The sequence below is a fragment of the Semicossyphus pulcher genome, unplaced genomic scaffold (genome assembly GCF_022749685.1).
Source record: "Semicossyphus pulcher isolate SPU_LCO1_2020_fin unplaced genomic scaffold, fSemPul1.0.p SCAF_17, whole genome shotgun sequence".
Taxonomy (NCBI): Eukaryota; Metazoa; Chordata; class Actinopteri; order Labriformes; family Labridae; genus Semicossyphus; species Semicossyphus pulcher.
The window spans coordinates 5,635,982-5,651,288 of record NW_027211681.1 but is presented as its reverse complement, the minus strand read 5'-3'; the positions used below and the strand labels follow the sequence as shown (position 1 = coordinate 5,651,288).

The 15,307-nt window shown below is 40.8% G+C and overlaps 1 protein-coding gene across 1 annotated transcript in view; it reads left to right on the top strand.

The window, feature by feature from the left end:
- Positions 1–15,307, top strand: part of LOC138594764 (zeta-sarcoglycan) — a 179,532-nt gene that overhangs the window by 86,733 nt on the left and 77,492 nt on the right. Inside the window, exon 4 of the mRNA XM_069665980.1 lies at positions 9,226–9,313. Coding sequence (XP_069522081.1) covers positions 9,226–9,313 — 88 coding nt within the window. The remainder of the gene's footprint in view (positions 1–9,225; positions 9,314–15,307) is intronic.

Below are 15,307 nucleotides of genomic sequence, written 5' to 3'. Positions count from 1 at the left end.
TGGAGTTTAAAAACCCAAAAGATGCAACTGGAACACCCATTAAAATATGTATCAGTGTCTTGCCAAAAAACTTTATCTGTACTCATTAAATTGTTAAGGAACATGAACAAAAGCAGCAGCAATTCATAATACCAGTCTGTAAAGTCTTAAAAATGTAAGTTAAATTTAATAAATAGAGTAAATTTCAGTTGTCTGGCTGCAATATGAAGACATTGTTTCTTTTCTTGGACAAGCTGTTTGATTCCAGTTGCATAAAATACTTGAGATAGCAGGTTTCTGTACTTCAGACCTCAGCAGAGCCCTCAGAAAACTCCACAGTATAAAACCTCTTGACCTTAATCTCCCTGACTGTAATGCAGCCGTGGATGTGGTTAATATTTCACCCGACTTGATGGTTCAGAAAATCTTTCAGCAGTGCTACTCCCACTACTCCAACCTAATTTTGAACAGGTCTGCCTGGGATTTCTGTTGGTTAGCCTGCATATCACAACACATCTGCCTGATTCAAGGTGAAAAAGAGTCTAGTTTATTTATTTTGGAGGAATCTTGCACCAGAAGCACTGAAAGTTACACACATGACAGACTCACAATTAAGAAAGCCAATCAGAAGCCACCACTCCTTTTCTCAGGAAGGTGAAACCAGGACCTAAAATCTGGCACATCAGACACCCTCACTAAGCCTAAAGCCCCAGAAGGCCCCAGAGATACAAAGGGCCCCAAAAGAAGTCTGCATATAAAGTCTCCAGGAGCTATGAGCTCACTTAGCCATGTCTGGTGGTCGGGTGGGTGGGATGGATGTATGGGTTGGTGGGATTGGATGGATGGATGGATGGATGGATGGATGGATTGGTGGGATTGGATTCGATTGATGGGTTGGATGGATGGATGGATGGATGGATGGATGGATGGATGGATGGATGGATTGGTTGGTGGGATTGGATTCGATGGATGAATGGATGGATGGATGGGTTGGTGGGATTGGATTCGATGGATGGATGGGAGGGTGGGATTGGATTGGATTCGATGGATGAATGAATGGATGGATGGGTTGGTGGGAATGAATTCGATGGATGGATGGATGGGTTGGTGGGATTGGATTCGATGGATGGATAGATGGGTTAGTGGGATTGGATTCAATGGATGGATGGATGGGTTGGTAGTATTGGATTCGATGGATGGATAGATGGGTTAGTGGGATTGGATTCGATGGATGGATAGATGGGTTAGTGGGATTGGATTCGATGGATGGATGGATGGACTTCCCATCATCAGCCTTGAGATGAGACAATGTCATCACGTTCAGCTCCTCAAAAAGATAAACTATCAATGTTACATAAGGTTTAACCCTAACTGTAACACATTAACTGCATTTTTTACCATGCCAGTAAAACACAACTTTCAAACGATTTGGTTAAGCATCCCTTCATATCTAGAAACAGATTCTGCACGAGAATACAGAACCTTGTCGTGTTTTGATTTCCATTTCTAGTCCAAGTAGTTATGGTTTTTCAGTGGGCTTATCCAGGAAAATAATTGATGTTGAGAGCAATCTGCTTTGATGTAATGAAGATTTCTCTTTTGATTAATCTCTTTAAACAGACATCTGCATATAAGCACAATCTGGTCAGAGTTGCGTCTATCAACTCAATTCTGGCCTCTTAGTTGCTACTCTGACTGTAAACGGTGACGAGCATATGGAAAAAGAAGTCTTGGCCCGGAAATCCCTCATCCCTTAACTAATAACTATTGCTGCACTAGAAGCCCCCAAAAATTAGCTGCCAATCCCAGAGGCTACAACGCTGCCAGACGTAGACAATACATTTCAAGATTGAGAGTCCATGGAGAGGATTGGAGTTTATCAATTCAATCAATTAGTAAAATTATGTGTTTAATGTTTCTGCCATAAAGGAGGTCCCTGCCACTTCAAAATGTGCATTATGCAAGTCCACACAAATGCAGACAGACATTGACCTGATGTGTCTTGACTGGCCCAGTCTCACGCCAACTGCCACCTTGAGATTCTAACAACAAATTATTTCAAAGCTGTCGACAGAATTCGTATACCGGACACTGATGACATGTAACAGAGATGATGAAGCCCCTGAATGCACATCAAGACCCTTCAACATATTAAATCCAAGTACCCGGAGAGTACGCTGGTGAGAAACTCGGGTTTGTTTTCTGTTCTTACATGGCCGTGGGGATTGAAAACAACAAATTAGCACCGCACACCAACAAACACATCACTTATTTAATAGTGCTTGCTAATTAGCTGAATTAAAGTTTAAAGAGGAATGGAGGGACACCGCAGGCACTTTCTCACACATTGTTTGATTGGTATTCTGTTATTGCTTTGACTATATACTACCACTTGTCTTCACTGATAAATTCACACAGCTGTCCCTGTCGGTCTAAACTCCTGAAACTCTGAAACTAATTCACTAAGTTCAGCAGGAACATTTTTATTACTATTGCTCTACTCTGTCTTCCTATTGCTGTTCAGATTAACCTCCAGTGGGGCTCGTCAAAGAAATACAGACTAATGGACACAATCTGTTAGCCCTATATAGATAGGTATATTAAAGTCTACTTTTCAATTAAAGTAAGATTTAAAACCCCTCTCAAATAGCCTTAATTTTAAATTTCAATATCTCAGATGACTCATTTCAATGTATTTCTTAATAATTATTATTACAAGTCTATGCATCATTTTCAATGTATTCAGGGAAAGGCTTGGGCTGAAATGTCTAGCTGTATTTAATGACCTCCCCGAACCTTCATGGAGCTTAAGAATGAGTTTCAGCTAATTTTTTGTGGGGTTTTTAAGCTCTCATTTGTTGTAGTGCCATTTTCGGTTGACGCAGGCAACAGATGTCTTTGAAAAAGGCTGTGACAAACACCACCTGCTCAAAAGGCAAACAGACACAGTTAGAGAATAGTCAATGAATAGAGAGAGAATGGTGAACTTACATCCATCATGTGGCCAGACACACAGCTTCAAATGAGTGATGATGTTGATCCTTCATGCTGGATTGTTTTTGGTTTTTTTAAACTAGCTTAGAAGTTCACCATATCAACTAAAAAAGTCTATTAAACCAGCAGTTCCCGAAGTTTTTATGCAACACACCCGCTTCTACACCCCAACCGGGTTGATGTACCCCCAACCCCTGACAAAAAAACAACGCAACATAGCCTATTTATAGGTGCATTAAATGCATCAAGTTGAATTCTGCACAAATAATCAAGATATTCCAAATATTCAGCAGATCACAACAATGTGCTCTTGCACTCCAAACTGAAACTACACTGCAACAAACGTACGTACAAGTCCTCCCTTTTAAAGAGCAAAGAAGATGAGTGAGGGTGAGGAGAAACGCACAGGCAGAGAGGCCCATCATGAGAAAAGATCAGGAAAATGCTGTTGTATTTTCAGCCGCATTAAAGGAATAATTTAACCAAGTTTAAATTACAATTACCAAACATAACATAGCAGTTATGGAAATTAGAACATCAGTCGCCTAATTTGAATCAAACACGATCCACCAAGTAATGCAAAATTAGATTGACACATGCACAGGCTCAGAAACAGATCACATGGAAGAACAGCAGATCCATTTGAGGATTTTCAAGTGAAAAATCCCACTTGGTGTAATTAATATAACATTATACCACCATTGCATTTTTCCTCACGTTATAGACTGAACTAACGTAGCCTTGAAGTGTCCAGAAATTGTCATTGTATATTGCAAAAACCTTTCACAGTCAGGTAATCAATAACAGAAAACATTTACCTTTAGTTTTTTGTCAGATATGCGAGCAAACGTATGTAGCAACCAACTACAGAAAGTTTATCACATAATTTAAGAAGCTACAACATCTGATAATGGTTTGGGTGGAGAAGAGCTACAGAGTGCACGCAGCCGAGCCCAATCTAACCATAATGGTACATAATGGCACACTTGATTTTTGAACTGCAATTGGCCTGACTTTGGAAAAAACAAACTATAATCACAGACTCAAACTAACTGGCCAAAAACTGAGAGGCTGGCCAAAGAGATTTCGGCTCTTTTGGACATTCAGAGGCACAGAAAGATATTGCTATAGATGAGAGATGAAAGAGGTGACGTCTTATATTAGATCGACAGGTAAAAATCTGTTGTTTTTCACATGTCCATAGCCTTTTAGATAGAGAGCTAGACAGTGAGTGAGAGAGGTAATCACAGGAATACAGTCGGGAGAGATAAAAGCTGTTATTAGGCTGATGGCAAAGATGAATCAACCTAATGTATCTTGTATGAGGCTGTGCTGTTCAGGTGAAGCTAGACAGCGAGAGAGGCAGACCATAAGAGCAAACAAGGGAGCTGAAAGCTGCTATCAGAGCGATGACTAAACACAAATAACCAATCACATCACTTAGGAACCCTCAGTCCAGACATGTTTAGGCTGATGGTCAGAGAGACGGGAAGATAAAGAAGCGAGACAGGCAGTGCGACAGGCAGGCTGAAAGCTGTTATTAGGACCCATCTGTACTGGTGGCTGGAGGCTGTGATGATGAGCCACGTGTCCGCAGCTTATTATTACCTGACTAATTACTTTGGCTACCTCAGGCTGGCATGCCTGCGCCTGTATTTATAATCAAAGTGAAATTAAACTATTAGCTGAATTAATGGCGCAGCAGTGTATGTTGTGTCAGCTCACAAGAGAGAGCATGACGTGTGTTGCCTTTAGTGTCTTTATTTGTGCCCCGGTGCGCATTTCACACGATGGGGGGAGATTTACGAGCGAGACAGTAAACACAAAATCAAAGGGGACAACGCAGAGAGCGGTGAATGACAGAATAATGAGTATAAAGTTCACAAATGAATTTTTAGGTATATTTTTTATTGTGGTGAGTGGCCAGGAGTTTTGAGTAAAGAGGCCAAGGTTTGAACAGCTACGTTGTCTCAACTATTTCAGTCGCTTTGCACACATGCTTAACAACAAAATCCTCCCAGTAAATCAGTGTCTGAAGGTGTTCCCATCATTATTTCCCTGGATTCCAGTAGAAATGTTGCAGTTAACGACTAAAAAACCTCTCTGAAATAAACCTTTTTAATTGCTTCAAACAGACAGATTTATCTAAAAAATCTGTAGCATTTGGAACATTTTTCACAGACTTTGAGTCAAACATAAAAAATAAAAAACACAACTGACAAAACAACACAGCACAAAAAAACTGTAATGGTTTCCAAACTCTTGTTGCAATTGTTGTGAAATTTGACAACAAATACACGATTGAAAACATTTCTCTGTGTTTGCGTCTCTGAGTCACAAAATCAGATCCTGCACTAGAAAACGCTAAGCCTTCAAAATCAAAGATAAATGCACCAAACTGCAACTTAGAATACAAAGTTACAAGAATACAACAATGAGGTAGTAGGTAGTGTCTTTGGCAACTTATATGAGAACAAAATTGCCATATTAATAAATGAAAAAGAGGTTGCGACCCGGTCAGTATACCAGCTCGTCGTTTAAGTGCTCCACCAGTTTCTCTCTCCCTTACAACAAAACCTTATGACAACCAATCTTCCTAATCTAATCTCATTGTATCCCATATCTTAACAAAAGAACCTCCAACGTGTCCCCCATACAAAATGGTTATTCTTTCAATGAAACTTGTTTAGTTTAAATTCAAAATAAGCATGGGATTTAAATGTATGACTCTCCACGCTCTTCTCCCTGTGGCTGCCTGAGGATGTTTCTGTATGTAGACTTGAACTAAACCACTTTAATGCACACAGTATAACATAGGCTAGCCGATGTGGAAATGTTTTTTGTGAAAGTGCTGCAGGGAGCTCTCATATTGTAGTCTTTAATCAATGCGCTTATGCATAATTGTTGCGTGCGGACGTGGTGTTGGATGGTGTTGAGGCATATCTGAGGTGGACTCATCTGTAATCACTGCTGTGAATTGGCCACAGTCCGATTTGTTGGCAGTCAGTGTCGGAGCGTGTGTATGTGTATGTGGACATGTTCATTACGGGCACGTTGGGCAGCTGTAGTCTGCAACTGGCATGGAAAATTGGCAGTGCAACGTAATCATGTATCAGTATTACATGTCAATTCCAATGCAAATATCAAGACAAGCAAACAAAAAGCACAAACTTTGCCCACACACACACACACACACACTCTCCTCCCTGATTGTACCGTAATTCAGATTGAGATTGAATTTCTCACATCAAACACTGGTAAAGATGATGTATGCATCACCACATGTGTTAACATCTAAGAACTGAAACCATTACCACCCTGCAGAGCAAAAAGCCGTTTCAATGTAAAAAAATAAAAGCCAACATGTCCAACATCAAACTAACATTAAAGAGAAAAAACATCTAACAATCATCAAACATCATGCAAACTGAAGATCAGAGCCTTAAAGGAGGATTTCATGGACAGAAATGAACCATTTACTTCCTTGCTAGGTCCTTGTCACAACATATGGAGCGATACGCTGGTATATTGTGGACAGACAATATACTGTTAAGACATAATTCATATTTTTAGCTGCAGCTCTATAAGGTTTTCACACATATTTACATAATATGAGGCAATCCTTTAGATGTTTTGCTTCCAGATTAAGGGGTTATAGCGTTTGCCATCACCTTGTTGGCTCCAAAAAAAAAGGCTTTTTGGCTCTGCCGGCTTGATAAATATGATGGGAGGTGAAAACAGGTCGAACACCCTCTCCAACAAATGGCTTGTGGAGCGATCAGTCCAGTCAGACAGAACAGTCGGTTGTCTTGGCCGACTGTGTGCTGTTTGAGCTGGGCATGTTGTTTTTGGTTCAGGATAGTCATCGATAACACTCTGCCTTACTCAGCTGATGAAAGACGCTAGCTTGTCTGGAACCAGCGCTTGCCGTAGAAAGAGTATAATGACGTAATAGGTCAAAGGTCAGGCATAGAACATGAAGTGTACAGGATTGAATGAGGTCAAAATAAAGTACACTTACAGTATTTCACACTGTGCACTTTAAATACAGCAACATTATGGGTGAGTGCAGGCCAGATGATTGGCTCTGGCGGGTCGGATCTTGCCGTCTTGATGGGAATTTGCTGCTTTAGATGTACGATAGGATTTTTATAATGTGCAACTACATGGCCGTGGCTCCTGAACTAATCACATAGGAACCAGCATACGTGCATGTTAAAGCTTTCAACATAATTTCTCACTCAAAAAATAAATCACACTTAAGCATGATGGATTTTAAAAACAAAGTTACCAACAGTATGGGAAATGTCCAAATGGGTCCTGTGCGGCTATTGTGTGGCAACATTAGTCCAAATAAGCGAAGGCACCGTCCATTCTTTAATGGTTTTTGTGTGATCGTTTATGTTCTGAATACAAGTTATAGGTGTTTAACTGGAAATTAGTAACCGCAGCGATAAGGAGCTTCTGATTTAGCAGTTGCTGTTGTGAATTGTAGTGATTGTTAATAGCCTCTAGGTAGAATGGACAATTTCCTCATGAAGGAGGACCAGCAATTATTGTTACCTGCTGCTATACGTGTCATATCAGCTCCACCAACCGGATTGTTTGGCTTCAATCAACTGTTGTGTAAACAGAAATTAGCAGCTGTTTAATATGCAGCAATTATTTACAGCCTGCATTTCCATGCATTTGCATATGAGCGCTTAATCAGATAAGATTTCCCATCTATGGCCGCACTTCTTAATGACTGAGTCCTGCACTAAGTGAATGGGATCAGGCCTGTTCATGCACACTGCCCATTGAGCTGGAATGATTCGAAGCACATTACATCTGTCATGCTTTACAAAGCGCCCATGGCTTTAAACAGAGTGGAAAGATAATATAGTGAAGCCTATCACACGCCCCGTTGAAAATAATTAATCCAGCACACATGCGTTAGGAAACAGATGAGAGAGGCGATGCACAATAAACCGTATGGAGTGCTCATTTGTTGTCTGGCAAATTTGTTACCTAACTCTGTATGAGTGGGTGGTGTGTGTACGTGCACAGAGGCTGGGGTGTGAATGAACCTGCAACTGAGTGTCAATGTGTGTGTGTGTGTGTTCACTTGGAATATGTTAATAGTCACACACTGCTAGCAAGTCCTATCTGCTACTATTTGTGTGGGGTTTTTTGTGTGTTTGCTGTGCATCCATAACTTGTAATTGTCCCTCACGCTTGCGCGGTGGTTCGTGTTTGTGTTTGTGATCAGCCCGTCCCAGGAGTCTCTGGACGCTCCAAAATAGAGCACAGACAGGTGTGACATATTAGAAATTTGGTCTCGGCTCGCGTAAGCAGGGACCACAAAACAATGAATATCCACCCATAACAAATAGAATAACAGAGAGAGGGGTGTGAGAGGGAGATTGAGAGTGAAGAGGAAGGGAAAGGGGAGGGAGAAAAAGAGGATTTTTCCATTTCAACGGATCAACGACTTTCCAATTTTAACCCAATTCTCATTTGGAATTCAGACCGGAATGCAGCAAGATATTAATTTGGGGAAATCAACGGAGAAATTGGGTCACCTGTGAGCTATTCATTTCACGCCATCAAAACAAATAAGCAATTTAGAAGAGAGAGGGGCAAAGGGAAGGGAATAAAAGCAAAATTATGTGAGTGAAGAGATATAATGGAGAGCGAGAGGAAACGTTGGTTAAGGATCTGAGTCGGATGATTTTGCAGGCTGATGTTTTGTACGCAGCAGAAAGGAGGAGAAAGTGAGTTTTAGATTGAGTTTGGAACTTAATAGAAATGGCAGACAGTCGGTTTGCATTCAACGCAACACACTTCCACTGAATGTAAACTAATGTGGGCAGCGTGTGGCTCAATCAGACTCTGAAGTGGAGAGCAGAGGTCAGGGTCACAGTTGCATTTAGCTCGTTAGGTGGAGAATAATTGCCTTTTTGTGAACATACACACACAGACACACTATTGGAAACAAGCAAACACACTCACACAGGATGGTGTTTTGAATAGATTATGCAAATGAAATGCAGAGTGTGTCAGCCTGGCAGAGGAGAAGGAGTCAAGTATGCAATGTGAAAGTTGATACGAGCTAAGGCGGTGTTGGTTATGCAGGTTAATGCAGTATCGACTGCCGCCAAGAGTGGTTCATGTGTGTGAGAATGGAAACTGAAAGTATGTCAGTAAACAGACTTAATTTACAATATGCTGTGTTCTTACTCATCCCTCCTCTTCTTTCTCTTTCTTTAGGACAGTCCATTGATCCTCCAGTCAGACAGAAATGTGACGGTCAATGCTAGAAATGACCTGGGACATCTGACCGGTCAGCTAACCATTGGTAAGACACAAATACAAACACTCTCTCACACACACACACACACACACACACACACACACACACACACACACACACACACCATACAAAGACACATCCCCACGTGCTACAACACATGCCGGACATGTTTTCTTTCAATACAATTTCAATCCAGATCATTTCTCCAGGACAGTCAGTTATATTGCTTTGTTTGTGCTTGGATTCCTTAATGCATTTTACCTCCTTCTGTTTACCAAACTAAATGCTATCTGTTTCCATTAGTGTATCGCACTGAGGCTGACAGCCGTGCTGTTTTCTCAACTAAATCATTTTTCAAGCTCTTATTGTGTTAGAGAGGGCCTGTTGTCCGACAGAAGACGCCACTCTGAGGACATATGACATACATACAGCAAAACGACATTCTCATAGGCCTAGACAACAGAAAACAAAGTTTAATATCTTATTATATATATTGTAATAAAGCATTTTGGCCCAGTAATGGGAGGCTTACTTTTGTTAGTGTTAAAAACTTACATATGCAAGCTTAGATTTTTGGGACAAAGGTTGAACTGACATGGAGAACAGCGAACTGTTCTGATAAGGCTCACATAAAAAAATAAAAAACATTTTTACTTTCACTTAAGACACAAGTTTAAGCAGGTATACAGAGAATGTATTTACTTGTTAGAAACTGGAGAAAACTGGAAAATGAGCCAACTGAAAGAAAGTTACTGCAAGTGCATGTAAATACTGTTTTGGAAAAGAGAAGAGGACCGACAGTAGAACCCTGAGGTTCACCAGACCACACCAGATCATACTGCAATACTATTGTATTGTTTTAAACAGACTGATCTATAACAGCCACGGTGATCACAGAGATGAAGAAGCAGGAGTTCATAAAATGGTCTTACACAATACTTATCAGAAGAAGAACCCTGGCATTCGTAGATAACAGTAGGAAGAAAGAGAAACATTAGAACAGAAAGAAGATGTAAAAGTTGAGCAACTTTGAAAAAAGGAAACGTGTTGATTGAATGTGGATTTGTTACGGAAAAGTCTTTTTGGTAATTAGATGAGCTATTGAATTTCTGGACCTAAAATTATATTTCAATAAATACTAACTGTTTAAGGTGCAAATATAACAAGTTGGAGTGGAAAGATTGACAGAAACTGGTACATTAATAAAGCTGGCTGGTGTTCTTCTCATCAGACACAAGAAATACTTAATTTTACTTTAGCAGTCATTCAGAGATGGTGGACCTGAGAGATATTAAGCTGAAAATGAAAAGCCATTCAGTTGGAAGGGTCGTAAACAGATTGAACAAAATGTGATGTGTCAATTAATGGTCGATTCTTAGGTGGGTCCAATGTCCACACAAAATGCCCTATTTTTACATTATTGACAGTTTGCTGCAGAAACTCTGGAAATAGAGAATGAGTATAAGGCCCAAGTAGAGAACGAAAACCAATTTGTGTTTCATAATGCCATAAAACAGAAAAGTTATGTTAAATTTTAAAATGAGAAAAGATTTAAATTTAATTATGTGATTTACATAAAAACAAATCTTAAGAGGCTTGCTTCTGTTAGAAAGGAAGTCAGCAGTAGATTTTATAAAGGACGGTTCAGATGAAGGGATTGTCTGTTCTACAAAGCGAGCGGTAGCTTTGGTGCCTCTCAGTGAGGTGAATTGCAAAGAAAAGAGGCTGTAGGGACAGAAGCATCAAGATTATGATGGCAATAGAGTTCAGAGCAGGTGAAATATAAAGTGTAGTTAGCTTTGAACTTTTGTTCCTGTCTTGTTGGGATTTAATATTGGCTTTTTTTTAATCTCTTCATTACAAAAGTTCAGTAGCCACCAGTCAGCTATAAAGAGTCCTATAAAAATGTTTCCTCAGGGTTGCAAGAGAAAGAGAACACAAGGATTTAAGTGTCGCAGGGAGGAACTCGAGCGCTATTCATTTTATGAATGATCTCTGAAAATGACTGGAATGTTAACTTTGGCTTCTATATTTGAAATACTGTAGCTCTCACTTTAGAGATAGAGGAGCTTAGAAATGAAAGGAAATCATAGAAAAGTTGTAAATGATGAAAGAAAAGTAAAAACACTCCTCTATTTAAACAGTGGCCTTGCAAACTGACATGAAATAGGAAAAACACCCACATGGTTGATTGTCTTTAAAATTCTTGATACTTCTGAATCAGAATCAGAAACCATGGCAGATTTCCAGTGACATTTTTGTGGCTTTATTACCTGTGATTAGATTATTTATTGCAAAACTGTCAGTTGGTGTTGATTAGGGCTGACACTTTCAACATGATGTGGAATTTATTCGAATTATATCGAACACTAACGTCAACCTGACGTCGTTGCTGCGTGTTGCTGGCATATTAAAGTGACGGGAGTTAGCCCCGAAGCTAGCGACAGCTCCGGCCCTAGAGCAGAACAAGAGTAAGTTTCCCTTGGGCTTTCTGACTACGGCCGGGACACTGAAGCAACTTGGCTCGTTAGTTTCCTCCATTGGTTTGTAGCAGGCGGTGTATTATCGGCATCCGTTGGAATACAAGGCACACTACTTTAAACTTGTTAGCATTCTGGGACTCTGGACAGCAGATTACTAATTTGTCCGTGGGAAAGTGTTGTATCTGCTGTGCTTCAATTTTGAATTCGATCACATTATAACAGTTTGAACTATTAATATTCGACCTACATGTGGTAAGTGGGTTGTTATCATTCTCTTTTGTCTGCGATTAGATCCGGTAGGTTTTGAGGAAACTTCTGCTGGGATCCGGCTGACTATCGATGCTGCCAGAAACATTTACAGTTTTCAGGTTGAGCTTTTGACGAGCCACAAAATGTTACCAGTGTGTGACTGGATAGTGAATAATGTTGTATTTTGGAAATTATCCTGACACGTCAAGTGTATTTCAGGATGAAACTTTATTATTGAAAACATTTGCAAATGTAGAATAAAGAATTTGCTTGCCACTTGATACCTTGGATAATTTCTGTTGTAAAACTAAAGAGCGCTGAATCACTTATTAGGAAAGGGCACAACAAATCCATCATGGTTGGACGATTGGCCAATTGGAAGCATTTATTTATAACATTTGCTTGATCTTTACAAGTGTCCGTCATTAAATAAGGAACAGATTTGTTCTTTTAGTTTTATTAAAATGAAAGTTTCATTCTGTAGTCCTGACTTGTGTTTGTCGGTGATGTCAGAATTCAGAGATTGAAGATCATTGCCACAGTATTTACACTGCGTCAGGCGGGGAGGAAGGTATTATCCTGTAGAAAGATCCCCTAATCCCACTTTCTTGTTTGGTGTGATAGCAGCATGTAGATATTCATCTCCTGTAGGTCGGTCAGGGACTTCTAGTGTTTATACCCTCACACAGTCTCTCCCTTCCTGACACTTGCAAGGTTTCAAATCCCTGACAGCTCACCTCCCGCTGTTAAAACTCCTTAAAGCTGCTTTTCTCACCATGAAAAGCAGTTTAATACGCATGTGTGTGTGTGACTGAGTGTGCCTGCGAGCCTCTCCTGCAGTCAGCAGAATCAGTGTGCCGTAACACCAGACAGCAGCTAACCTAGTCAGGCTGCGACAGGATGACAAGAAGAAAAATGTGTGACCCAACTTTTGCAGTTCGACTTGTTTCTGAAGTCGTGCTATATTGGAGGCTCACGCTGAACTTAAGACTCACACACAAATCCTTTCTTTTGTTTCATCGCTCAGCAGCCACAACAGGTGTTGCTGTGTGTCGGGCAAAGATTCCCCAGACACAGGGAAACCTGCCAAGCAAGTACAAGTCCCATCAATAGCTACTTTGTCACATACAAACACATATACACACAGGCAAACACTGAAGACCTCAGCGCTGGATGAGGGGATGGAATGGGACTGAATGGATCCCCCTCGAGGATCTTCTTCTATCGGGCTGTGGAAATCCCTTGGCCTCCTCCTGCCGCTGCCTCCTGTTGCCTCCGTGCTGACTCAGCAGCACATTTAACACACAAACAAGAGTGCACGCTCCTCTCTCTTCCTTCAGTATCCTCATGGGGATACTCTGAAATCCTGCAAGTAAGACGGTGACTTCTCCACACCAGACACTTCGGAAGCAGAAAAGTTCCACCTCAGTAAACCCCCTTATTAGTATTCATCAGAGGAGCTCGGCAGAGGAACAGCTTGCTCCGGCTTGTACAAGAGGTGCAGGATCATCACAGTCAGCGGTAAGGAAAGGTGAAATGCCCACCAAGGTTTGGACTAGTACATTTACATAGAAGAGCAAGAGGCAGATTTGCTGACTTCTTAGGACATACTGTAAGGTACAAAAAAAGGTAGTAATTTGCACATGTAGAACTGGAGCTGAGGCAGAAACAAGGACCAGTGCTGTTAATGAATCTGGGGAGAAAATGAAGAACAAACTATAAGGACACTATCTTTAACGTACTGTGGGGAGTTTTTAAGTGGTTATGAAACATTGACATTACTATGCATGCCTCAATTTGACCCACAAAAGCAAACAAGACCATCAGGAAGGAGATTGACTTTATCTTTATAGTAATTTTTAATGTCTGTAACTGCTGCCACAAGGTCGGTGTCCACAAAACGATTTACAGCACGCTACCAAAACAGCCTTTGTTATAATTTACATGGCAAAGTTTTAAAGGAAGGTAGGGTGACATTTTTCTTTGGACAAAATTACATGTAAAGGACAGAATGGGCGATTCTGAAAGAGATATATATATACGGATTTGCCCACATGGATCACCGAAATTGACAAAAAAAGTAAAGCTCCTCAAAGTTGCTCCAATGTTTGTTTTTAGTGGTCGATAGGATTTATAAATCAATATGAACTGTTAGACTTTGGTGGGTATATAATCTTTGAATAGACCATTTGGCTGGGTGCTTGGATTTTCTGTTGCAGGTAAGCATCAAGAGGAAGCTGGTGTTGATTCTTTAGCATTTTGGTTGGGCTGAGCGATAAATCGTTTAACTGCGCGTGCGATAGCAGGACGTGCGATAGTGGGGCAAATTAACTGAAACACATCAAGATGCGACTGTATTGTTGCTCGGTGCAAAAAGGAAAACTGGCCATTTACTCGTTTTCCAGGACTTATCGACAGGAAAAGTCAATCTGATATCACATTAGTGCAGCTCTTCATCAGAGCACACAGAGAGCCTACCGCCGTGCAGCAGAGTCTGTGTGTCACCTGCCTGTAAACTGTAAACAAGCAAGCGACGCTGCTGCTGCTGTCACACGCAGTGTGGGCTGGATGAGCGAGGTGCTATGTAACACTGTGGCCACATGAATTGCCCCTTTACGGAGCGGATGAGCCTGTGAATATTTACTTGATGCAGACACATCTGCAGCACACACACGGTGTGAGGTGCCAACAGGAAGTAGGAGACTGTGAGCTCTCATTTAAAAAAAGTTAGACTTAAAAGTCCCAAATAATCAACACGTATTTTTGTGTGTACACTAACACACACTGCATTTATCTGCTCAAATGTCCTATTTCGCAATAAATCTCGCAAAACAAAAAGTTCTCGCAATGCTTTTTTCCAAAACCGTGCAGCTCTACCTCTAAGGTGATGTCAGTAATACGTTCCATTTATATGTTTGCAAACCTGGTCAGTCTATGGAGCCTAATTTGCAGAAAACAGTCAAAACAAGTCAATAAAAATGACTTGTTTAGGGAGAGCTCACATCCTGTAATGCTCAGTAACATCATAAGCCAAATAGAAAACCCCCCACACATACACCACTACTCCACATTTACTTTGTGTCCCCCCTGTGGGCCCCTTCTTTCAAAAAGGGAGGGTCTGAGTACATGTGTCGGCCTTGGGCTTCCCTTCCCTGTTTTATTGCTCTCTCTCTCTCTCTTTCATCCCTCCATCCCTCCTCTTCCTCTCCATCCCCTCCGTCCCCGTCAGCTCGTTAATGTGAGTGAGAACCTGTCATCTTTGTCTTCTGAATAGCCGGCCATAAAGATGATGAGTGAACTTGGAGTT